Source organism: Perca fluviatilis, chromosome 7 (assembly GCF_010015445.1).
Source record: "Perca fluviatilis chromosome 7, GENO_Pfluv_1.0, whole genome shotgun sequence".
NCBI classification, from domain to species: Eukaryota; Metazoa; Chordata; class Actinopteri; order Perciformes; family Percidae; genus Perca; species Perca fluviatilis.
Window position 1 is genome coordinate 22865101 of NC_053118.1, and position 25834 is coordinate 22890934.

General features: G+C 40.2%; 2 protein-coding genes across 2 annotated transcripts; one reads left to right on the forward strand and one right to left on the reverse strand.

Annotated features, from left to right (window-relative positions):
• Nucleotides 1-977: 977 nt before the first annotated feature.
• LOC120563111 (neuronal pentraxin-1) lies at nt 978-9833 on the reverse strand. The gene is given in 7 exon segments (XM_039807221.1): nt 978-1940; nt 2201-2380; nt 3913-4151; nt 4841-5009; nt 5012-5353; nt 6192-7159; nt 9721-9833. Coding segments are annotated over 6 exon segments (1827 nt in total). The 5' UTR covers nt 6879-7159; nt 9721-9833; the 3' UTR covers nt 978-1730.
• Nucleotides 9834-12930: 3097 nt separating this feature from the next.
• zgc:158689 (uncharacterized protein LOC791177 homolog) lies at nt 12931-22778 on the forward strand. Its single transcript, XM_039806043.1, has 15 exons — nt 12931-13353; nt 15199-15341; nt 15484-15559; nt 15658-15744; nt 16312-16373; nt 16615-16686; nt 17041-17178; nt 17710-17862; nt 18149-18325; nt 19030-19672; nt 20202-20403; nt 20838-20900; nt 21362-21530; nt 21681-21721; nt 22511-22778. The coding sequence occupies exons 2-15, from the start codon at nt 15294-15296 to the stop codon at nt 22581-22583; spliced, it is 2004 nt and encodes a 667-aa protein (XP_039661977.1). The 5' UTR covers nt 12931-13353; nt 15199-15293; the 3' UTR covers nt 22584-22778.
• Nucleotides 22779-25834: the final 3056 nt, after the last annotated feature.

A 25834-nucleotide genomic window follows, 5' to 3' on the forward strand; every position in this document is an offset into this window, starting at 1 on the left:
GCATCACCAAAGTCATTTGGATTCAGCCTCTCGAGTACCATGCATATTTGTACAACATTTGATAGTCTATTTTCACTAATTAATTAAATATCTCTACCGGATGTACTGGCACAAAATGATATACAGTCATGGTGCCTAGATGATGTATCATCATTACTTTGGTGATCAGCTGTGTTTTCTTCTAGCGCCACTGAGGTTCACATTTGTTGCTTAGAGTGAATTCTGGCTTAACAGTTATTGGGTTGACTTGACGTGTGTTCCCCTCAAGATGCATTGTAATAACCTTGCTGAGATTCCCATCAGCCTCAACTTACTTGGTTTTGTGCTAATAAGCTAACGTTAGCATGCTAACACACTAAACCAAGATGGTGAACATAGTAAACATTATGATACCTGCTGTATATATCTATGGATACCTGCTATGTTAGCATGCTAATGTTAGCATTCAGCTCAAAGCAGTGCTGTGTCGAACCGTGTCGAAATACAGCCAAGGTGAGTTATGTGAATTTTCGCCTGAAGTCATTCGCGCTATTTTCAACGCCAGCTCCGCGTGAACCTTTGCTCAGATAAAAACATTTCTAAAACCTGGTAAGTTTATTACTAACCGTATTTGGTTTGGGTCTTTGTGACCGTTGAGTTTATTGTAGTATGCTTAGTGAGTTATTGTATTCCATTAGTCTTGTTTACTGGCTGCATTTGTGAATGTGTCTGATTGGTAATTAAGTTTAATAGTTGTATGTGACAGTTTGCTGTTTAAGTTTGAGATGTGCATAAAAAAATGAAAAAGACCATGTATTTTTAACACTTTTATTTAAACTGTCATAACATTTTGAAAAAAACAAACATATAATACGTCAAAAATCTAACCTGGCCTAAATTCAGTTTTATATATACAGCACGTTAACAAATATACAGTCAAGGCCAGATCATGTAAGAAATTAAAAAGCCACAGTGCATCGACCTGATCACAAAATACATGATTTCAGAAAGAACAATTTATTGGGAGAAAAGTGATGCATCTCAGTTTATTCAGTGATCAAACATGCATTGCAGAGTATATAAAAGTTTAAAAAATAAAACACTTAAAGTCTGACAGGCTTTTCACTTTTTCTCGCAAAATAAAACCTCTATGAGACATAGATTATTAAAATTACAAAGTTTAACACATCAATTCTACATTTTCTTTGGTAAATTAGCTGTATCTCTGTTGACACCTTTTAAAAAAAACCAAAAAAAAACAAAAACAAAAGGAGCATCCAGATTAAAAATTTATTTCTCAACACATTTCTAGAAGTATCCTTCAAACTAAACATACAGTTTCTCACTTCACCACAACAGAACCTATGTAAGGTCTGCTAATTTTATCACAGACCCTACATTATTAAGTCTTATTAACAATATGACAATATGTCACATACAGCACTTGTCTGTTTAAAATAAAACACTAGCTCATGATAACAGTAAAGGCCAAAACCTTGAGCCCAAGACACCTAAGTCCCTACACAGTCTCTGTAAACACAGATTAGACTTATTTTTCTTTTTAAAGAAAAAGTCACTGATGACGTTTAAAGGAAGGCATTGAGTTGGTGCCACTGAGTCATCATCCTGAAAAATAACTGAAAGTCAAAGGGACGTTTGTTTTATTCTTGCACTTTTTGATATATGATAAATGTTCTCCGTATGTTTCAGGATATCTCCAATTTCTTTTTCTTCATTGGAGTTACGGCCTCTCAGTGACACGGGTTAAAGGGGTATTTGGCGACTCCTCCATGAAGTTCTACCTCTGTCTCGGACCAAGCGATGACATCTCCTCTGAGGTGGCTGCCGCAGGAGGCCAGGCTGTAGATGTCACTGGCAGTCAGGACATGGGACCACATGTGCAGGTCCGACATCTCACCCACAAATGACTGAGTGGCATCAAAACGGCCTCCCAGAGTGTCCTGAAAAAGAGAGAATGAACAGTCACCGTTAACAGTAATCATTTCTTTCCAAAACAAGTCATATGCACAAATACAGGCACTTAATGGCATAAAGAGCCAAAAAAGCTTGGACTGGCAGCTTCTTTGGACTGTAAAATATTTCAAGCTCAGATCTCTTTGATAATTACACTTTTAGCATATTAAATTATCTCCTTTTTCTGCATTGAATGGCTCCCTCCCTGCAATGTGCATCTACATAGAATTAATCTATTTGTCTTGACCTGTTCCTGTCCCAGTATGAAGACCCCTCCAGGTTTAATAGGGTGCCAGGGGGAAAGATTTATCCCAGACCCCCGCTGCACTCCATCTTGGTAGGCCTCCCACTGTCCATCCCTTGTTGACCAAGTCACACAGACATGGTGCCGGTTCCCATCACCCAGAGAAAGGGGGAGCGTCACAGACTGGGGATAGGAGAGTAAAGATGGTGAGACATTAATATAAATACATCTTGGGGTAATACAAGTAAGTACAGAACCAAGAATATAGTTTGTTATTAAACAGAAAAAAATCTCTGTGAGATCTGCCTATTCGACTCATTAAAGGTCCCATGACATGGTGCTCTTTGGATGCTTTTATATAGGCCTTAGTGGTCCCCTAATACTGTATCTGAAGTCTCTTTTATATAGACCTTAGTGGTCCCCTAATACTGTATCTGAAGTCTCTTTTATATAGACCTTAGTGGTCCCCTAATACTGTATCTGAAGTCTCTTTTATATAGGCCTTAGTGGTCCACTAATACTGTATCTGAAGTCTCTTTTATATAGACCTTAGTGGTCCCCTAATACTGTATCTGAAGTCTCTTTCCAGAAATTCAGCCTTGGTGCAGAACTACAGCCACTAGAGCCAGTCCCACAATGAGCTTTCCTTAGTATGTGCCATTTCTGTGTCTGAAGCTATTGAGGAGGAGAGTGGGAGTGGCAAGGTGGAGGGTGGGGGTGTGGCCTTGACCAACTGCCACTTTTCTCGTTTGAAAGCCATGATGTCTCTCTCTCTCATGGGTGGGCCAAATTCTTTGGGCGGGCAAAGCAGAGAAAGGGGAGGTAACCTTGCTTGTTATGACCTCATAACAAGCAGATTCCAAAACGGCTCATCTGAGCTTTCATTTTCTCAAAGACAGAGCAGGATACCCAGGGCTCGGTTTACACCTATCACCATTTCTAGCCACTAGGGGACCATAGGCAGGCTGGAGGAACTCATATTAATGTTAAAAAACCTCATAAAGTGAAATTTTCATGCCATGGGACCTTTAACTAAAATGTTAAAGCCAGAATGAACTTCTAAAGCACACTATAAGAATGTGGTCTGAGTGATTGGATCTCAATGCGTCCTCAATGCCACTGTCCATTTGTGATCTGATCACTCAGATCGGAATTTAATACCAGATCAAAACGGGGCCTTATATTCTGAATTTCACAATGGTTTATTAGGCAGCCTGAAGCTGCAACCTGCATCATTTTAAAAGTATTTCTCTATAACATTAAATACTCATAATTAGTAAAAAAAAGAAAAGGAAGAAGAGTAAATTAGTCAATAAATTATACCTAGATATATTTTTAAGAATTTAACACTTATAAACTCAGCTGCCTTATAAGGACTGTGTGGATGGGATTTGTCAGATTTAATTGACAGTGACCAAACAACCAACAAACTGTCATCAGACTGATTCAAATCTTTCTAAATCCTGATTGGTGCACAAAAGTATGTGACATCACCTTTTTTTTTCACCGAGTTCGCCAACTTCAAATCAGCGAGAAGAGCACAGAGAGAAGAAAGAGAAATATAGAAGTATCTAGAAAATTGTGTGTTGATGTAGGATCCTATCACTCATAGAAAGCAGCTGTTTGAGATCGTGAGTGTTCAGGGCCTTAAACACTGTAGCCACACACTAAGCTTAACTCACAGTGCTGCAGGGTTTCTGTTTTTCCTCCCTCACCTTATCATCGATCAGAAGCTCCATAGGGTTGTTCCCCCACTCGATGAGCACCAGTTCATTGGCCTGTCCTGGTGCAGAGTAAGAAAATGGCGTCCCCAGGCCGGGCCCCACGCCCGCCTTGATCCAAAGACACAAAGTCAGAGCGAAGATCTCCTGCAGCAGCGTCTTCTTTACCCGCCCGTACATGTAGTTGCTTCTCATGGGGAAGCTGATCTGGAAGGCATCGGGACTCTTGGGTCCTGTTTTTGAAGAGAAATAACATTATACACTGACAAAACAATCTCACCTCAAGGTTCGTTTATTAACTGTTCTGGTCTGGAGCTTTTGATCGCATCATATGAGCTTCCTCGTCAGAATGAGTTTTCCTTGTCGTCGTGAAATTGCATCTGTTCAAATTAAAAACAATTCTGAGCAATTTAATTACATCACATTAATGTTGGCTTCAAAATTTAAATTCAAATTTCACTCTTGACCTTGGAAACAGCAGTTGACACACAAACGTCCATTTAATAGCTGTTCTCGAGCTTTTGAACATCGGACCGTTTTGTCAACAGCTGTTTCCGAGGTCAACAATGAACTCTGAAAACAAAAAAAAGAACGATAATGACCTAAAAAAAAACACACACACACACTGGTTGCAAATATTGATCATCCAAAATAGTTAATAACTTATCAAAAGAAAGAAATGTGCTAATGTAATATCCCAAACAAAAGACAACATTTTACCTGCAACATTGTGCAAGTTTTGCAGCTGGTTTGTGGGTTTAAAAATACTGCAAGTTTTCTTTTTACCAAATGCTGCTTCATTAAAAGGAACATAACATAACTCATTGGCTGTTAGGGGTTGAGTTTATCTATGTAGCACATTTCATACGACAGGCGTAGACCCAAAGGAGTATGTTATAAAGTTACCACAGTGGGTGTGTACCTGCGAGGTGCAGCTGGTTGAGCAATGTTTCCAGTTTATTTGAGTGGAAGCCAGTCGGTGGCCCTGGTTCTCTGTATCCTGTGTGTGAAAGGTAACTGTGACTGTCTGCTTCATTACTGTGGTGGCGGTCGTCATCATCATCATCATCTTCATCATCATCATCATCATCATCATCATCATCATCGTGTGTTCGTCATGGTCACCGTCCACATCACGGTGGTTGCCATTGTGGCTGTCATCGTGATGGTCGGTGTGGTTTGCGCTGTCGCTGTGACCGCCATCGTTGTGGTCGTACTTGTGGTCATTCCGGTGTCCGTCGTGACGGTCTCGGCCGTCATCATGATGGCCGTCATCGCGATGGTCTCTGTCGTCATCGCGATGGTCTCTGTCGTCTCGGTGTGTGTTGGGGTTGCTGAGGGCGGAGGTGTGGTGCAGCTGCTGCTCCAGAGCATTGATCTTCCTCTGAAGCAGCTCCTTCAGAGAGCTGGAGTAGGTAATAGATGTGTTCCTCTTCTGCTGAGGGAGGTGAAGAACACACAGGTGAAGTCTTCATAGCAATGAGCATTTCCTGTCACTTAAATCCCTGTGCTTCCTATTTACAACAGAGGGGACAAAGGCATCAGTGGAGCTTTGGAATAGACACAAACTGGCTTCGAGGAACCATGTGAGGATCTGCTGATCTGTCACCTACAAGTTGCACTTCTTTGCCTGCTACTTACATTCACTGATAATCTTTTAATGTCAGATGCAATAGTCAGGTATTCATTGTGTCTTCCTGTATCTACGTCTGCTTCTCTTACTCTCAGGTAATCCAGACCTTGTCCTGATGCATACCCAGATTACCAGTCTGTCAAGGGAGATCACCATAAGTACTGCTGATGTTAGGACCCCCCTACACACACACACTCACTCCACAGCTCCTGACATCTGCCTGTATTCATGATCCAGGGAAGAGAGCCAGCCAAAAGAACAGAACCGAGAGAGGGAGTAATTTAATAGAAAACAGGACAATTTAAGCTGGTTGCAGCTCTGAGGTGTCCACTGAGGGACATCAGAGTGGCTTTATGCAATTAAGTGATTCATTGTCCTTTTCTCTAAAGTACTTAGTGGACATACTACTTTGGGACTTGATTATTTGGCAAACAATCCGGTGACGACAGCATGAATATGTCCAAGAAAAGGAAAAGCCATATAAGGGCACGCTGCACATCACAAGCCTCGCTCTACTTCCAGCTCTTTTCTATTCATCAACTGTATTATATTTTAATACTTTAATGCACCTTTTCTTTCTTTCTATAGTTTTGTACTAAGTAGTAGTAAATTGAAAAAGTTTCCTCCTGCTGCTGCTCACCTGCAGGTTTTCCAGCCTCTCCTTCAGCGCCTGCAGCATCCTTTCCATCTGCTCTGGTGATGATGTGAGGTCCTCTGGTGTCACATGTTTATCCGTCCCCTGGTGGTTGCTGCTGTGCCCCCCATCAGATCGCTGCCCCCCCACAGAGGGGTAGTGCGGTGAGTCTGGTATGAGGTGTCCATGGTGACCCTGCTGGTTGCTATAGTGCCCGTTGTCAGTGTACGTGTGATGACCGGCCACCCCCGCGTGATGGGAGTGGGCAGCTGTGCCGTGGTGCTCGTCTTGCGGCGTCACGCCCTGTCCGAGGCCCTCGCACAGGGTGAGCTTGGCCGTCAGCTCTCTAATGGTCTCCCTCTGGTCCAGGATGGTCTCTTTCTGCTGGACAAGGCTCTCCCTGAGGTGAAGGATGGTGGCTTTGGCCTCTTCGCTCGCCCCCCACCAGCCAGCGGGAGGTGCACTTTGATGGCCTGGTCCGCTGGGCCCTGCTCCCCCTACGCCTGGACCCCCTGGAGGGAAGCATGCAGGGTCTGCATCCACAGGAATAGGGGTGCAAAAAAAGCGTGGGTGGGCTCCGTAGTCATAGTTAGACCCTGAGCTGGCGGATGCAGGGCAGAGGAGTGAAAGTAAAGAAAACACGATGGGAACAAGGAACAGGTGTAGTGACTGAGAGTTCCTCATAATCTCCATCCACAGTTCAGACAGTAAGACGAAGGAGTTTGGCTTCACTTCAAAATGTGTGATGCCAGTTAAAGGAAAGGTTGTGTTGACTTCTTTGTTGTTGGAAAGGAGACATCAGGGAGCACGATAACAACGGTCTCCATCCACAACGAATCCACTCATCTGTGAGGAACAAATGGAAATCACAGTTTTTGTCTTTAATCTTCTTTGTCACGCGATGCAACTTATTTTATTCGGGATGCTGCCTTGTCTCTCGTGCTCTCTCGCTGCCACGGAAGAATGGAATAAACCTGTAAAACAAAAAACATCAGATTTTAGATAAAGGTCTTTTAGTAGCATCAACAGAGGGTGGAAAAGACAATCACCTGTACAATAAGGCGGCTTTGTGTTGAGACTGTGTCAGAGCAGTGTTGATTCAACTCTATTCCTGATTATAAGGCTGCAGTTTGTGGTGGCCGTGTTGTTTTGGATTGCATTATATTATTAGGTTCATCTAATATTTTTGCATCAACAAGTTAATAGACATGAGTTAAAAATGTTAACGCATGTTTTTGCTGTTCTAGTTAGAGTTAGTTTCCTTAAACAAAAAAGACAGTGATAAGAGACACTTTTAGACCAGGCTGACAAATAGCGATGGTGGATGAACACCTCAGCGTGACGTCTCTGGCTCCAGTTAGCTGCAGTCTGTCTGAGCAATAACCTTACGTGGAACGGGCACGTGCCAACCAAAGACTCTCCAGACAGGGATAAGTCCCAATCACAAATGTGACATCCAGACCAGACTAGGAGAATTGTGTTGGTACCTTTTTGAAGTTAATTACTTCCTGAAAGGTTCCAGAGACCCAAATACATACAATATGCGAGTTAAATTTGGTGGTTATTTAAGTTTTTGACCTGGAGGATGATAATTTAAAGCAGTATATTGTTTACAGTCTGGATCCCAGAATGATCCCTAAAGATATTATATTCCCAATGTCTGTATCACAAAGCCCTGCTGACCCCTCTGAACGCTGTAACATGTCCTTCATTATGCAGGGTCGGCATTTTGAAATGGCACACACGTGATGGGGCAGCTAAACCTCACTGACCACCTGTTGCTCGCAGTGACCAGCCTCCACTGTGTGTGTGTGTGTGTGTGTGTTTGTGTGTGTGTTTGTGTTGAAAGTTCATACATGATTCACTGTACTTTATCAATAATGTAACGCAGTGAAAAATACATACAAAAACAGTCTGTTGTTTGACATAGAACGTGTCCGCCTTCAGAGATATCTTCTCAAAAGCCAACGCAAATATTATTTGTTGAGCTGCAGAAACTGGAGCTAAATAAATTTTTGCTTTTTTAATTGAGAATCACCTTTGTAATAATGTTGTTATCATTATAAAGAAGAAACAACCTTTAAACTAAAACATATTCTGTCTCTGCGGTTCCTGTTGTAATTTATGGGAGCTTAGAGGACAGACAGATGGTCGAGGTATAGAAATGTGTCACGCCCAATCACCACAGTTTAGCCCTGAGTTTATTACCACCCACAGATCACTCAATTAACCTAATTGCTAACCTTGCTATACCTTAACCAGAGATAAGTGGGCTTGCATGCTTCTCTGTGTGTGGTAATCCATGGTGAACACGGGCCGGGCACCATCCCTGCACCATATGGTCAAGATGGATATTTAAGTAGTGAGATTAGTCCTAAATTAAAAACTGACAACAGCAGATAGACCTGTGATTAAAAAAACGGTTGACTCTGACAAACAAAATAAAGCACTCTATTTGTAAACAAACAGATTAAATTTAGACAGAATGGATGCCGTTAATCATCATCAACTCTGGCGAGCGGTACTATCAGAATAGATCAAAGTTTAAGAAAAGTCTGGATTATCTTTTCATCGCTTCTAAATTATATAGTATATCATATTTTGCATGTTCTATTATATATTCAATAATAAATCAAATATAGTTGGTACATCTTCAACATTCACCAACAATAAGAACAATGCAAAATGGAGCATTATGTCTTGTCTAATTTAACTTGAGTTGTCACGTTGTACATTTTGGGTAAAAACAGGCTTTTTTAAAATGTTTGCACTTCTCTTAAGAAACCTAGCGAGACTTTTATTACATCCTCATACACTCTTGTTTATTGTCATGGCCAGTTACACATATTAGGACAGTGAGTGAAAATATGTATTTTCTGATTGACTTTTTAATGCCCCTTAGTTGAAATCCAACACACTCTGCAGATGATTCATTAAACATCCATTAGACAAAATTTTATATTGTAATTCAATTTACGCTTCAGTTAACTTGTTTTAGAGTTGTACGTTTTCCTTGAAAACTAAAAGAAACACATTGTGAAAAAAAATCTAAAATATATATATTTACCTGTAGTTTCCAATAGACCAGATTAATTTCCGTGCAAGGAATCATCGTCCCACTAACTGTGTCTTTTAGGAAAGTGTTTTGTTATATGTAATTCAGTCAAATGTGACGGACAACCGCGTCATTGGGCACTTGAGTTGCAGTTACATGCAGTCAAAAATAAATAAAATGCTTTAGTATTTTATTTTAGTAACTGACATCAACAATCTCCAAACACATCTTTCTTATGCAAAATGATGCAGGTTAAGCTGGTGAAAAATATAAAGCCTAAGTTGTTTTATGTCATATTTTAATGATCGATTAATAATAACTGATCATTTTTAACCAGATGTTCTTTGCCTCTAAATGGTAAATGCAGAGCCACACTACGGCTTCTAACTGGCCTCTTTGTTACATCTCCTTGGAAAAAATTGAATAAGACAACATTCACAAACTGTTCCAGTTAAATTAACATTGTTAAAGCGCCCTTACCTTGGACTCCCAGTGAGTGCACCCTGTGTATCCACACTGTAGTGAGTTAGTACTCCTCACACACTGATCAGATTGAGAGAGATTTACTCCTGAGGAGAGCTTAACTCTTTCTATCCCTCCTGCATTGTATTTACCTCTCTTTTCTCTCCTCCCCTTCTTCAGCATTGTTGTTTTTTTCTTGGAAGACCACACCTCTTTTCCTGCCAGACGCTTTTGACTTTTTGTCATCTTACTGGCTGCTCCATCATCTTTATTTTTATCCTGGAAATTAGGTTATGTTGGTTACATATAACCGTGCTCTGACAACCTGCATAAACACCTTTATTTTATTTTATTTGACCTCTGATTAACAATTATCCTCTCTAACAGGACACATTCATTGGCTCAGCTCCTCCAGTGCGACGTCACACAGCTCACCTAGATGTCAGCGAGGAAGTAATTGGCCTGATTAATTCCTCGGCTCTTCCAGTCTGACTGAAGGCCGCGGCAGGACAACAGATGGCTGATTTAAGGTCAAAGAAAATCACACAACAGACAAAAAATGGAGCTAGCATGTTGGACAGGACAAACATAACCGGTTCATACACACTGGCATATATTGGGCCTCTAGGTAGTAAACCCTCATTAATATCCAGTATAAACATTTGATATTATTGAGCCTTAGTTATTTTTTTTCTTCTTTATTATCTCAAATTTGCAGGCAGTGTTTTATTTGATCTACTGCCTGTAGAACAAAGCTAGTAAGTAAACCTTGAGTTAAGATTGCCAGTCAAACTGCTGCTTTTTCCTGACAAAATTGATGGTCAGAGCAGTCAGACAAAGTGCACTTGAACTAAACCAACCTGATTAAAGAGATGTCCTTTCAGTTCAGTTCGTCTGACACGTGTTGAGTGTTGAGGATTAGGAGTGAAAAAGGTGAGGAATCAAAGTGTGTGGCCTGGCTCTGTGACCTGTACTCTGTCTCTGCCTCTTTATGTCTAATTACATTTTAATTGCCAGAGCTGAGTTTCCCAGAAGTGTCTGAACATGACCTAAATATTTCACTTAAAAAGTCCAAAAAAAAACGCTAACATTTTGTTCAATTTGTGTTTCTGTTCTGTATGTTAAAAAAAGAAAACAATAAAAAAATTGATCATAAAAAAACGCTAACATTGATTTAATTTTTATATTATTTTTCATATATATAAAATAATTATTATAGAGTCATGTTTTGTTGCGATGTGAAATTTCTAACAGAATACAATTTGTTTAAATTGGTGAAATATTCTGTGTTTATTGTCTGTGTATATGTTATAGTCTCCATTTGTACTTTCAGAACTTACATATGTTCAGGGATGTATAGGACTGATTTAGAGATGTATCCCTACATGTGGTGACACTTTGACACCTGTCTTTTTGTCTTGGACAGGACATTTATCGGAGACACTATTTGCACGTGATACATTTGGATACAGCCCAAGTAAAGACATGTGAGAGATGTGTATGAGTCCATCTTCTCTTTGTTTAATAGGTCAGTGTGAGCCGGGTTCTCCTGTCTGTCAATCTCCTTAGCGTGTGTGAATTAGGCCCAGAGAGGAAGCGAACCGACACAAACAGCTTTACGGCTCAGGTCCAAGGACACAAGATGCCACAGATGGTCCAATGTTCCCCTCAACACTGAACCAAGTGACCCAGAACCCCACAGAGCACAGTCGTCTATTATGGCTGGCAAACTGGAGGCTATGACTGAAAGAGATGATACCTCGTCTTTTAAACGGAGAAATGGTCTTGGGCAGCCTGCTACTGAGTAAAGACACTTTGATCTGTTTTTTTAATGTAGGTTTCACTTGATCTGGTTGTGTCAAGTGCTACAAAATAGTGCCAGTTGTGTGGAAAGGCAATGTTCTGCAGTGGTGAGGTGGGGTCTGGACAGTGAAGACTGTGAAGTAACACCTGAGTCGAACATATAGTATTTACATGGTAGCTGTGCTGAATGTTTCATTTATTAGTTTCATTTTAAATTGAGTGAAATTGTCAACATTGTAAATTCCATGTGTTTGTAAAGGTGTATGTTTGTGATTATGAGTTTTTGTCTTAAAGATACAGTTTTACTGTTGTAGTACAGTGTAACTCCACAGTCTGCACCACACTGGCTGACTGTTCATTCTCATGCAGTGGAAGTGCAGCAGGAAGTGATATCACACTATCGCCCCCACTTGGAAAAAAACTGCAACTGCAACACAAGACCGCTTCAGTCAGACACCATGCAACAAGTGATGTCCACAAAACAGGCTCTATACTGTATATGTATATAATGTACAGTTATAAAGCACTGACACTGTAGTGGAGCCCACTCCACCACATTGTAGGTGGAAAAACTTTCCTCTTATACAATTACCAGACAGTATTTTTGTACATTCACTGATTATATTTACATATAAACCATATAACGCAGTAATAAATAATATAATCAATATCATCAGTGTTAGAGTGATATAGCCAGCAGTACATTTCTGAGAAAACCCTCCTTCACAATTAATACTTTACCTTGTATTTTACATTGGAACAAAATGACTATTTGCAAGAGGGTGCTTGTAGTTACCGACCCACAGAGAAACATCACTTAACTCTGCAGCTCTGTTTTGTAGCTTAAACTACACCATCATTTATTAGTTGGTTTAGATTTAGTAATAATTTGCTGAATCCGCAAAGTAACTACAGTTAAAGTAAATGTAGTGGAGTAAAAAGTACAAAGTAACAGAAATACCCAAGTGGCAATGACAATTTTTTTTTATATTGCACTTTTCATTACACGTGAACTCAAAGTGCTTTGCATAAAAATACATAATATAGGCTATATCTTATATTAAAAAAAAAATACAAGTACCTCAACGTTGTACTTGAGTGAATCTACTTACTTCCCACTAATCCTGAACATTGGGGACTTTTCCCACCCTTTAACCTCTCCTCTTCAGCACGTTTACTTCTTGCCTTAGCCTTTAATCATCTCAGCAGTTTATTGCAGTGAATGGAGGGGCCATGCAGGGCCTCCTCCTCCTGTCCCCCTGTGAGAATGGGCAGCAGGAATATGTGATGGTCCGGAGTGTATGTAGGCCAGTGATAGCCCTGCATGTGCTGCTCTGTCTTTGGCTTAAAAAGTTCAAGTCATTATTCTCCTCCTGCTCCTATTCAGACGAGGTCCCGTTGGCTCATTGTTATTCTGCCCGAGTGACAGAGAGAGAGACAGAGAGGGAGAGGGAGACAGAATGGGAGGCTGACTGTGGTTTCCAACGGCAGGGAGCTGGTTGTAGGCTACTGGGCGGGGGTTTTTGTCGGTGTTTTTTTTTTCGGCCGGTTTTTGAGGGCGTGAAGGCATGTTGATAATCGGCTCAGTAATGAGGAGAGGTACTGAACGGCACCAGATATCTGACCCCGATTCCTGGGAGTAGAGAGAGGAGGAAAAAAGAGAGAGGGCCATGTGAAAAAGGGGTGGAGGGGAGTTGAGATTTAGTGCTCTGCTGGATGAAACAACCCCCCACTAACTAACGGAGAGGGAAAGTAGCCTAATAGGAAGAAAGGAGGGGGTGTTGTACTGATCATTTAACACTCAAAGACGCACAGCCTTTATCGTTTCCCACAATGAGATCAGAAAAGGTATGTAACTTTCTTTTTTTAAGTAGCTGAATTATGTTAGTGTTTTTCAAATGGAAGTTGAGAGATCAACAGGTAGCTGTTGCACTGCACTGTGTGGGAAAATGGCAGGGTGCATTTATTTTACTCAGGAAAAACATCCACTCTGAAATTACCCAACTTATTAAGGCTATTCATGTTTATATGTACATGCAGGTTTGGTACATTTTACTTGTGTTATTATTATTTTTTTGGTTATGTTGCATTTTCCTCAGTATGTCCAATGTGTTCCAATTTGATGAAGTTGTTGAAATGAGATGGTGTGGAAGAAAAGGCTCCTTTAGCACTAGGGTACTGCTGTAGTTGCAATGTTGCACCATTCAGTTATCTTGAGAGAGATGCAAGAAGTAGCTGGAAGCGTTTCACCATAAAACAGGAGATACCTTTAAAACCACCAAAATGCACAGTTGTTTTTAAGGCTAGCATTAGTCATTTAAACAATTTTCTTTTTGGTTCTGTAATTTCTAAAATGTTGCAGTGGCATTTGGGCTGTAAATATATGTATCAGAAAATAGTGTATAATGCCATCATAATTTCCTCTACAATCGTTTCGTCCGATCATCATTCCAAAACCCACATATATTCAGTTTACTTTCATATAAAACAGAGAAAACTAGCAAATCCTCACAATTGAGAAGTTTGAATGAGATTGTTTGGGGCATTTTGCTTGAAAAATGACTCAAACAAGTAAAGATAATTTTTTCTGCTGATCGAATTAATTGTGCAGCCTTAAGTGACATTAATGCTTTTTAAATACAATGTTTGCTTCCAAACCGTTTGAAGAAATTTAAAGAGGCCAATCCATATGAATGCACCTTCTGTATCAGTTTCCCAACCACCTGCAGACTGTTCCTGTTGCATCCTGAAACAAACAACACTTTATTTCTTAGAATTAAACCACACTAACCTAGAAAATACACACACATCTCGCTTTAGTATTTTACCTAAAGAATGTACAAAGTTTGTGCAAAGTCCTTCAAACTAAATAAAAAAGACAAAGTTAAGACAGAGCTCTCACTTTTCTGTCTTATCCTGCAGACTATTACAGCTCCTCTAACAAATTACAGACAAGAGTCTGGAAAGTTTTTCTTTGTGTCATATACCATTAGTTGATCTGGGTCAACGTTTTAGCTGTAATCTCGCTGTAATAACAAAGGAGGACTGCACAGGGAAAACCAAATGAGCATTTTCCAATAAATCCAGACTGGAAATCCTTTGACCACGGAGCAGTCCCCCTTCATCGTCCTCTTTGCCGAGGAAACATTGCAGTCGCGTGTTTATTCAGTGCTCTGACACCTGTGACTCTGGCTGGAGAAGCCCATTGTTCTTATGTGAAATGATGTAACTCGTCTGCCACACAAATCTTGGAGAAATATTTGGGTTGCTGTAATGTTGCCAAGGGATAATGTAGAAACTGGCAGCTGAGACACACAGAGGAGATCCATGTTAAAATAACACTGTTGTCCTCAGACATAACCCAATGACGGTCTGACATCCTCATCACTTGTTGTGATGGTTCGATGGCCTTAAAAGTCCTCTGGCTGAATCAAATCTCACACTTTCAACCATTTAGAGCGAGAGAGTGCACTGTAGAGATTCTTGTGTTGTGAATGTGATATATTCTGACACCTGCTGTGGAATATACAACAATACAAATAAGTGCTTTGACAGCCTCTTTCCTCTATTGACATGAAGGTAAAAACACCTGGATTTGTGCGTTCTCATCAAGTTTTTAGGTCAAGCTTTGGAGTTATTATGATAGATTATCACTCACTGTACTGTATCTTCTCTTTGTCTTTTCTCTTTTAGGGGGTTGCTGTCTGCTGTAAAGCTTAGGGCCCTGAACAACAGAAATAAACAACACAAAACGTACATAGTGGCAGCCCGTAACCGAGAGAAGAAAAATGTCTCGAACAGAAGAGGTCAACAAGATGACAGAAAATGTCTATAAGGTATGACTCCTCCTCTCTGTTTGTCTGTCCTGTCTGCACCAACAATGATTCTAATAAAGTGTAGTGAAATGGTTAGAAATTTGGAAAAACGTTACGAATTTGCGTGTCATAATTTGCCTGTCCTTATAATTGTTGCCAACAGGGGATTCTGGACCAGTTCAACCCCAGTCTGAAGAACTTTGTGACCATGGGGAAACACTATGAGAAAGCCCTGACAGGTTAGTCAAACACAGGAGAATTCAGATGACACTGGCCTTTGATTTGTCTGAATCAGTTTTCTGACACTGTTTCCCATAAAATGTACTCTCTTCTTCAGGAGTAACTGTGGCTGCCAAAGGGTATTTTGATGCTCTGGTGAAACTTGGAGAGCTGGCGAGCGACAGCCAAGGCTCCAAAGAGCTGGGTGAGTGGGCGGCTGCTGGAGAAGGGCCGTATTGAGGAGAAAATAAAAATAAATTAGTGATGGACCTAATAAAGTTAAGAGAGTCGACGGTGACAGCTGGAGAGAAGATGAAAATAGTCTGTGCTTCATGTGTTGGTGAGGGAGGAGATAAAGACAAGAGGGAATGAGGAAAGGGAAAGAGAACAGGGGAAAGGGAGAGAGTAGGGTCATTGTTGGGAGATTAACAACACCACATGATCTCATTGTAATGCTGAAAACAGCGGGGGAGGCAGGCAGGAGAGTCGGAGGGCGAGATGCCAGCCACCACATACTACAGTGCTGTGTGACCGAGAGAGGGACTCAACTCGACTGACACTTTGTACATGGGAAACTGTGTTAAAACCGCATGTGTTATGACATTTTTACTGATGTTTTGCCCTGCATGTACTGTATGTTGATGTTGTGAACATCCATTATTAGAGCACAGATTTTCTGCACATGTTAAAGATGCACTGTAACTAACCAAAGCAGCTGATCTAAATTTTATATATATATATATATGTGTGTGTGCTTTACTGTTGCTCACAGGAGACACACTGTTTCAGATGGCCGAGGTCCACAGACAAATTCAGGTGCAGCTGGAAGACGTGGTAAGACTCAGTTGCTCTGGACAAATTATTTTTTAGCAACCATTTTAAAATATCATATAATGTTTAAAGTGTCCAGAAAGAGTGCAATTTTTTGAGTTTTTAAATAAAACATTTATTGCAGCCTGTTATCATGAGAGTTTAATTTTTCTTTGATGAATTGTGCCGGGGCCTTTCACATGGATGTCGCAGTGTCAGTATATACGTTGTTTAAAATGTTGCATATGGATCTTTTCTTCAACAGTTAAAGCTGTTTCACTCTGAGCTGCTCGCCCAGTTGGAGCAGAAGCTGGAACTGGATATTAAATACCTCACAGTAAGTGAAAATGTTAATTTACTTTTGATAAATTGTGAGAAAAGCAGGATTTTTGCTTAGTTTAAAATGTTAAGTGGAAGACGAGGCAGTGGTAGGCAAGTTTATTTGTGTAACTAATTATAATTTCAATCATGGAAAAAAAATTATTGAGTAATTTATGGAAAATACATAAATATATAAGAATAATTGTGTAAAATGCAACTGATTAACAGTAATAACAAATTCCCCTTGATAAATAAAAGTGGATTAAGTTTTGCACCACCACACTTAACTCTGAAATATTAGTTCTGACAAACCTCCTTTCATCACACATGAGGAATAAATCCTCTGACTTTTTTTCTGCTTCCCTCTCAGGCCACCCTAAAGAAGTATCAGAGTGAGCGGAGGTCTAAATCGGAGTCTATCGAGCGCTGCCAGTCCCAGCTGAAGAAACTCCGCAGGAAGAGCCAGGGCAGTCGTCACCCGAACAAATATGGAGACAGAGAGATGCAGGTAAGTGAAGGCCAGAGCCATGGGCGCTGGACAAAAATACATATTTAATACATACGTTTTTTAAGTAAAATGCACAAACATGTAAGCTAAAGTTAGAATGATCCGATACATCTCCCTCAGCATTACATCAGATTAAAAAGCAGAGTTGTGTGAGAAATAGCCCAGTGTGAATAAGATTAAAGAACAATCTGCCTCAGCTGATCTGCACAAAACAAGCAACTTAGTGCACAAGCCTTTACGTGAAGAAATATGAATGATATAAGAGGGTGAAAGGATTTAGCCACTTGGAGGGTTATGTTTGAAGAAAAGGTCACCAGGGAAAAAGGAAAGTGCTTAATAATTTGGATTTTGTTATCATTGTGCAACAGGCCGGATATGATCTCGCATAATCCTTTCTCCGTACAATGTGCTTTAAAATGTCACTCCGTCTTTGAGTACTACATGTATGCATGGGATTGTGAATGCAGGACTGTGCGTACATGTTGAAGGATGTTCAGGTTTGCAGTGAGATCTCTCTGACTTTTTCTGCAGTTTGTGGAGTTGATGAGTCGTCGCCAAGGCGAGCTGGACACGCTGGTTGCCTCGGGTTACAAGTCTGCGCTCACCGAGGAAAGGAGACGATATTGCTTCCTGGTGGACAGACAGTGTTGTGTCACCAAACTGCTCATTAACTACCACTCCAAGGTGATCTGTTCACATTTACTTATTTATTTATTTAGCTAGGTAACGTTTCAGCTTTCAGATGTAATAATCCACAGCTAAAAATAGTCCCCAACATGCACTATTTTCTCCTGTTTGAGTAATCAGCTTGGGGCTGAGGTGTCACAGACAGGGTATGGAAGTAAGAAAGTACTAATGGACAGATTAACACATTGTTGGTTTTTGCTCTTTTCATTTGTTTACAAGAAAACAATGAAATCCAGTCTAACAGTTTTGGTTTTCTCTTTTTGTGCTTTTCAATATAATCCAGGTGAGAGAGCTTCTGTCACAGAAGCTTTCATCTTGGCAGCATTCATGTTCTCAGCCCACAAAACTCCCAGAGCGTGCTCTGAATCTGCTGCGTCACACTGCACCTCAAGGCTCAGGGGCTGCTGGGATAGCTGAGGTCTTCCGCCACACCAAGATCGACTCTGCTCAGCCAGAACAGGTCAGAGCATTTTTATTTATACAGTCTCAGATGGTTGATGTGTTCTTTGGACTTTATCTTTATTTCAGCTGCACTGTGGTTGGTTCCCACAGAAGGATTACATGGTGGGTTGATAGTTTGAAACCCACAAAACAAGTGTATTATTAGTTGTTCCTGGTAGAGGTGGGTCATTGTTTTGCAAGTAGCTCTCAAATCTTGACTATGAAGTTATGAATCAAGTCCCAAGTCAAGTCAAAAGTCCTTAACATTTTGAGTTGAGTCCTAAACTAGTCATTATAGAAATAAAAACAGCCACGCATCAATGACAGATACTTAGCTATGATATTGCTGATTGTTTATTGATTTTAAAAGACAACATTTAGGCTAATAAAATCTTGGATGCAGTCTATAAGTCCTTATGTGATCTCAGATATTATCTCTTATCCATAGTCGGCACGCTTTTTAATGACGTGGAGTCCTTTCAAGTTAAAAGGCTAAAATCCAAGTGAAGTCAAAAGTCATTGGTGCAAAAATCAAACTCAGGTGACAAAGTCCTTTTTGATTTTGCCAAGTCTGACTCAAGTCTATGTCAGGTAACTCAAGTCCACACCCTTTGTACCTTGAAATGTAATACCAAAAACTTCAATAAGACTTTCACAATATTAGATTTTTAACACTGACTTCTAATTCCTGGTAGTTAATAGTATCTGTCTTTGATGTTTCAGAGGCTCTCTGTTCAAGAAGTCCCTCCCCTGTTGAATGGAGACTCCAGTCGCTCCCAGCTGCAGCGCTCGCTCCCCTCCTCCTCCCAGAGTGAAGCCTGTCCTCCTCAGGCCTCCCCCCACACTTTCCGCTCTCTCCCCAGTGGAGGAGCTGCTGGAGCCTCATCACGAGGAGCGTCTCCTCAGCACACCAGCACCCCCCTCAGTGCATCAGCCAGCCCCCTCCCTGACAGCAGTGCCAGCAGCAGTGCCAGCCCTGCTGTATCCACTCCCATCACGCCCGGTGGCTTTGCCCAACAAAGCTCTCTCCTCCTGGCCGCAAACACATCCAACCTCTCCCCGAGCCTCATCCCCTCAACGGTGATGTCGCTCAGCCAGAGCTCCACGGCTGGTGGATCCTTGCATGGCATGACCCTCCCCATCTCCCACAGTGCTCCTCACAGTCCGCCGCTGCCCCACAGTGCTCCTCTCTCCAGGGCCATGACTCCTGTGCAGTTACTGCACCAACAGGTTGGACCAGGAGGAAGCAATACCTCATCACCATCACATAATCCCTGGCTGCTGAAGACCACTGACATGTGTGCAACAGCAACACTCCCACTGCCGAGGAGACCTGTCAGTGAAATGAAGCTGGGCGGCTTTCAGGGTAAGATGTGAGAAGTTTCCTCTGTATGTTTGAGTGCCTCCATCATCATTTTTTAAGTTGTAATCCTTTTCGATTTAGTCCTTGTTGATTTGGCCACATCCTCGGTTACTATGGTAACAGCAGGTGCGGAGCCAACACAGCTACTTTGTCAGAAATACAAACAGAAATGCAACTGATGTTACAGTACAGCCAAACAAACCCACGCTGTTTTAATAAAGAGATTCAAAATAACATAAACAGCCTATCTCGCTCCATTTCTCCCTGAAATGTGAACAACTGAACGCTGACAAAAATGCTTTTAATGTAAAGCAGCAGCTAATATATAATGTTGTTTTTCATTAGCAGTAACTTAATACAGGTCTTATACAACTGTAGGACAGCTAAAACTAAACAGTCAAGGTTATAAATCACTGAGATAAAATTACAGTAAAGATGGATTACATGTATGCATAATTCCAAATCCCTCGTCCATAGACTAACAATTTGTTTTGAGGATTATAACTTTTGTTCATCTTTCTCCTCTACCTAGGCTCCACTCTCCCCAGGATGCTGCCTTTATCTGGACCTACCCGTGTGGAAGCCATGTTTGCTCACACTCCTGGAGCACCGGAGGGTGGTGGCGTAGGGGGCGGGGCTTGCTTACTGCACTTCCTGCCTGGTGACAACATCACCCTGCTCATCTCTGAGCCCAGAGACGGGTGGCACTACGGTCAAAATGAACGAACTGGGCGGTATGTTTTACAAATCGCACACTGATGTAGAAAACCACTTAATGATCTGCTGTATAACTTCGAGAGGGCCTGGTAATGTTTAGCAATGTTTAAATGCACAAAATCAGAAGACTCTGAAATGTCTCAATGCTATATGACAAGGCTGAATGTTCAGGTGTCACGATAACCTCAACAAGTCAGGGAAACCACTTCCCCTTAACCTTGTGCTTTTTTTTAAGCGTACTGCTAGTAGAAGGGCTTTTTTTCCTTTCTTACTTCAGAGGACTTCTCATATTGCATGATGTGTGCAAGCCTCTCTCCGGCACCAGGTTAACAAATATATTCATGACAATGGAGACTGCGAGTTTTCTTCATCACACAAACCCCTGACTTGTAGCTTGATGCTCTCGTTTCACATCTCGTGGGCACATACAGTAAAACATTTTCCTTCACAGGAAAGGCTGGTTCCCTTTCTCCTACACTCAGTCTTACCCCAGCAAGACGGATCACCTCGAGAGGTAAGTCAAACACTGAAATCTGCAGTTTTTTGATTGATTGTTGATGAACTTTGACACTCTCAATGATAGAAATGCTTCCTTCACTTCCCTTTAGTTGTTTTACAACTCAATACTTTGAAAAGTAGGAAGTTATAACATTAGTTGAATCACAGAAAACGTAATGGGGTCATTTTCATGTTCAAACTAATATGACACCCTTTCCCTTTTTCCATCTGTATTCTCAATAAATCAAAACATCCTTCATGCTAGACACACAGAAAGTGCACAGGAGCACATAAACTGCAGAATGATACTCACTGTTTGCCCACTCAGTCTTTCCACCACCCTTTCCCCAACACGTTCACTTCCAACACCAACAGCTTTGGTGATGAATTAACACAAAAACAACATATCGCCACTCATGTTTCCTTTGTGTTTTTCCTTGTATATTCTTTCCTCTCCATCTGTGACCTTCCCTCCAGCTCTCTCTTCTTATCTAAGGCTAACAGCACCAGTACGGGCCAGCTCGACAAGCTGGTGTCTCCTGGTCTCCCGGCCCTAACCCCTGAATCAGAGGAGGAGCGCTCTCTTCCTCCCCAGAGGGTCAGCACCTTCCGCCCGCGCCCGTACAGCATGGCCGACAGCAACAAGGTCAGAAACATGAAACCTTTGGGAGGAGGTCAAAGGTCACGGTCTTCGCCCAACTGAGTCTCAATGTAAATGGAAGAGATACAGATGCTTTGTAATAATGGAAATGTAGTCGAGATATCCTTTTAATATGATCTCTTCTTCACATTACAGATCACTGCAGAATTGGTCTCTTCACCACCCTCCCCAACCAGGTAACTTTGAGCAATTCAAAGTGTGTGTCATTAAAGGGGCATTCCACCAATTTTATATGTCAGTCAATTTACTAGTCACATTACTCAAGATTACTCGGGTAGATTATCACTTGGCCTTGGGGACTACAAAATAAAAACACAAATTTCAAACTCAAACTCGTGTCTAGGAGCGTGGAGTTAGATTGACGCAGGCATCATGGTAAGTGAAGGATCCACTGTTTTTGACGCTTGACCATCAATTATGACCTTTCTTTTTTAGCCAAGTTAGCGCCGTGGCTCTAGGAATGGCAATGTCGGTCACCACTTTGGTCCCAAATGAAATAACTCTCAACAACTATTAGATGGGTTGCCATGGCATTTTGTAAAGGCATTCATGGTGCCCAGAGGATGAGTCCTAATGACTTAGGTTATCCTCTGACGTTTCATCTAGTGGCACCATGAAGTCGCCTTTTTTGTTTTTAAGTGAAAAATCATCAATTAAATGGATTGCTATGAAATTTGTTACAGGTATTCATGTTCCCCTCAGGATGAATATGTAATAAATATTAGCTAATTACCGAATGTTAGCACGTTAAAATGCTAAACTAAGATGGTGAACATGCTAAACATTATACCTGCTAAACATCAGCATGTTGTCATTGTGAGCGTGTTAGCTTGCTGATATTAGCCTCATAGAGCAGCTAGCATGGCTGTAGACTACTAGTCTTGTTTCTTTTGACCTGTTTTTTGCAATTCCCAATTTAATATGTGGTTGTCATACCTTTCATTTTTATTTTTTCCTCTTTTCAGGGCCAATCCATTTGCCCATGTCCGACTTAGAAGAACTGTCACCAACGATCGCTCAGCTCCTATCATTGAGTAAGAGTTTTATTCCCACAGCAGAAGCAATCCTGTTCTCTGTGGTTTGACAAAAAACGGTTCTTTGGTTCATGTGGATTCTTTACTTGGGATGTCCTTTTTTGCAAATTAATTAAATACAGATTGTTTTGTGTGCAGGAATAGAATTGTTTTAAATCAAAGTATAAAAGGTTGATGTCAGTGGTGTAGTCTACGTGATACGCAGGTATACGCAGTATACTCACTAAGAAAGCTCCAGGATTTCCATATACCCACTTAAAAATGAGCAGACATACAACAACATACTTTCCATCATATTTTTGACATATTTTGAATTGTCATGTGGTTTTTTTTCTTTGCATATGCTAAATAAAGGTATTTCAGCTGTGAATTGGTGCATAAAAGTGTATCAAAATGCAGGAAATTAAGTCTTTGATGCTCAAAATTTCCCTGGGGGAGGACACCCAGACCCCACCCCCCCAAAGTCCCATTCTGTCCCATACATACACATATACAGTACAGTATACCCACTACAATACATTAGACTACACCACTGGTTTACGTGTATGAATATAATTACAGTCAATTCAATTTTGAGGTAGTTAATAGGAAAAAAAAGAAACAAGACCACTATAATGTTTGAAAATTCTGTTTGAGTGAGACATGGACATTAAAACAAAATCTAGGCTAGTTTTAATGTAACAGAAGAAAGGTGTTTGGCTGTACTTAGGTTAGTGTTTGAGACCGACATACTGTATCGTGCAGAATAACTAACATTTTAGGTTTTTCCTGGTCTATGAAAGAATGCCTCTTATATCTCTTACTGTTTTACAGTGAAATTTTTTTCTCCACATAACCTTTAATGTAGTTTTTTTTTTTTTTTTTTTTTTTGTGCCATATACAGAAAAGTTTTCTTTGTTGGGCAGATAGGGACTGGCTCCTAATAGCAGGTTGTGAACTTTCACTTTCACTGTACTGAAGTGTTACAGGATGAGGACAGGCTCCTACTGTAATTGTGCTATTACGGTATTCTATTTTTTAGAAAAGCTGCCAGATTGTTTTTTTTGGTTGTAATGAAGGTGAACTTTTAAATGTATTCAAAGTGTCTTTTTCTATTTTAAAATGTGATTGTTTGGTTGATAGCGACTTGGCATATTTTTAATGATATTGGCAGTTAGTTATTTTTGTGTCATTTTAACCTTAAAATTACTGAACATGGGCAATGCTGTTTGAGTGTTCAAGTCCCTGTCAGCTATATATTATGTTTATGCCAGTTAACACTACACATTCTGCTGCTGTAAAGTCACATATTAGTGTTTTATGAATGTAGATTTTTGGAGTAGTTTAACTCTTTACCTCAAAATACATTTAAAAAAACAAATTCTACCTTACATGAGACTTGTTAGTTTCTGAGTGGAATACTTATTTAATACAGAGCAAATCCTACAAAACACAGAAACAGAAAAACTCACAAGCTTCACAGACACAAACTGTGACAGTTGATAGTTGAACATTTGGATGGTGTTATTACTGAAAGTGGTGTTGTTTTCTTAGAAGGTAGCATGTTGTGGAGGGTTCAAAATGTAAAGAATAAGAGATTTGCATGCTTAGTCTTTGGATTTGATGTCTTCTTGATTCCTTTTCAGTGCCAAATCTAAAGCTAGACAACATCTAGGCTAGTTGATTGTAGTTGCACGTTTACCAATCAAACTGAGCAGAATCTTCAAGAGAGATGTGAAAGGTGAGACAGGCAATAGGATTGAGTTTTAACGGGGAAATGTATCTATGAAAGTGATGAAGAATGCATACGGGAAGTTGACCAACGTCTGAGCAAGTGTTTATGGTAAACTAGAGATATCCAAAGTAATATTCTGTAGCTCTGTTGTCGCCTCTAGAAAACTGTGGTTTAAAGTTGAAACTTTGTATCCATGCAACCTGAAATGGTTTATGTTCCTTAACTGCCTTCAGTTTCTGTGATCTTTTAGTACCTTGAAGATTCAAGATAACACATACAGGGGTTGTAGTATATCATCTCTAACAGCATTTATGTAACTTTGAGTAGTATTGCATCATTTATAAAGGTGACTGCAAAATATCAGAGCTAATGATTACTCATGCTTGTAAATAGTGCTTAAAACGTCTGACTGTGTGACTTTTATTTGACTTCTTTTTGTAATGATATTTCACTTTGGTAGAACATTTTGACTTTGTAAAAGCTGCAGAAACAGTAAAACTCCCTGCACATGTAAGCGGTGGCATTCAAACTTTGAACAGGAGGTAACACAGTGACACAGTGATAATACAGAATTACATATTATTCACCTACACAGGTGTGAATGTGTTTTAAATGGAGAATATTGATTAAAATAGACTTAAAATAGTCAAATTAACTGGTGGCTGTTTTAGTGGCCAGTATTAGTGATTCATAAAATAGTATTAAACATTAACTGAGTATAAAACAAATAATGTTACCCTTATAAATGCAAGATGTGCAAACAGAGTGTAGAAATTGATACAGAGAAAGGTACAACATATAAATATATCTGAAGTGTGTAATATGTTGTAAGAAATACATGGGAAGTTTATTAAAATACAATTGTTATAAATATATAACAAGAAATGTATGGCGAAATAAGTAGACACGTTTACAGCTAATAAATGTTGAAGGTGTGTACAGAAATGTGTAGATGTCTAAAAGATACTTATCACAACTGCAGATGGGAACCTTATGCAAAGAGATGTTACTAAAACGCAAACTTATGCAAAGTCTAAAACACTTCTTCCAAAGTGAAATATTGTTTTACAATAATTTTATTTACACAGTTCCCCAGTTCTGTGAAAAATATGAAGCTATGTAAACAGACTTGTCGGTCTGTTCTCTGAATTGCATTGACATGAAATCCTGGTGACTGCAGAAGATATTATATCATGATGATGAATACTGCTGAGGAAGACATTCTTTACATGAAACACTGAACATTGATGTGTTGTGAAATAAAAGTTCTATGGAGGAAATCTTTGTCCACTTTTGCTCTGTATGCTCATGTTAGTTTATCTATGGGGGTTGAGTACACAGTACATGGGAGACAAACAGGTGTTACATCTTATTGAATAATCCAGTCTCATTTTAACTGTAGCAGCTGGGTCTTTATGTGGAACTGCTCCACATATTGTTCTGGTAACTTTCTTACTCATGCAAGTAGATTACTGCTGGTATGAAACAAGGAATTCATATTTAAAGTTAATCTGATTCCAGCTTTGTCAAGTTAAGCCTCT

Coding starts and splice junctions, on each gene's coding strand:
- zgc:158689 (XM_039806043.1), top strand. CDS start 15,294: ATGTCTCGAACAGAAGAGGTCAACAAGATGACAGAAAATGTCTATAAG. Junction 15,560..15,657: donor CTATGAGAAAGCCCTGACAG/GTTAGTCAAACA, acceptor TCTCTTCTTCAG/GAGTAACTGTGGCTGCCAAA. Junction 20,901..21,361: donor AAGACGGATCACCTCGAGAG/GTAAGTCAAACA, acceptor CCTTCCCTCCAG/CTCTCTCTTCTTATCTAAGG.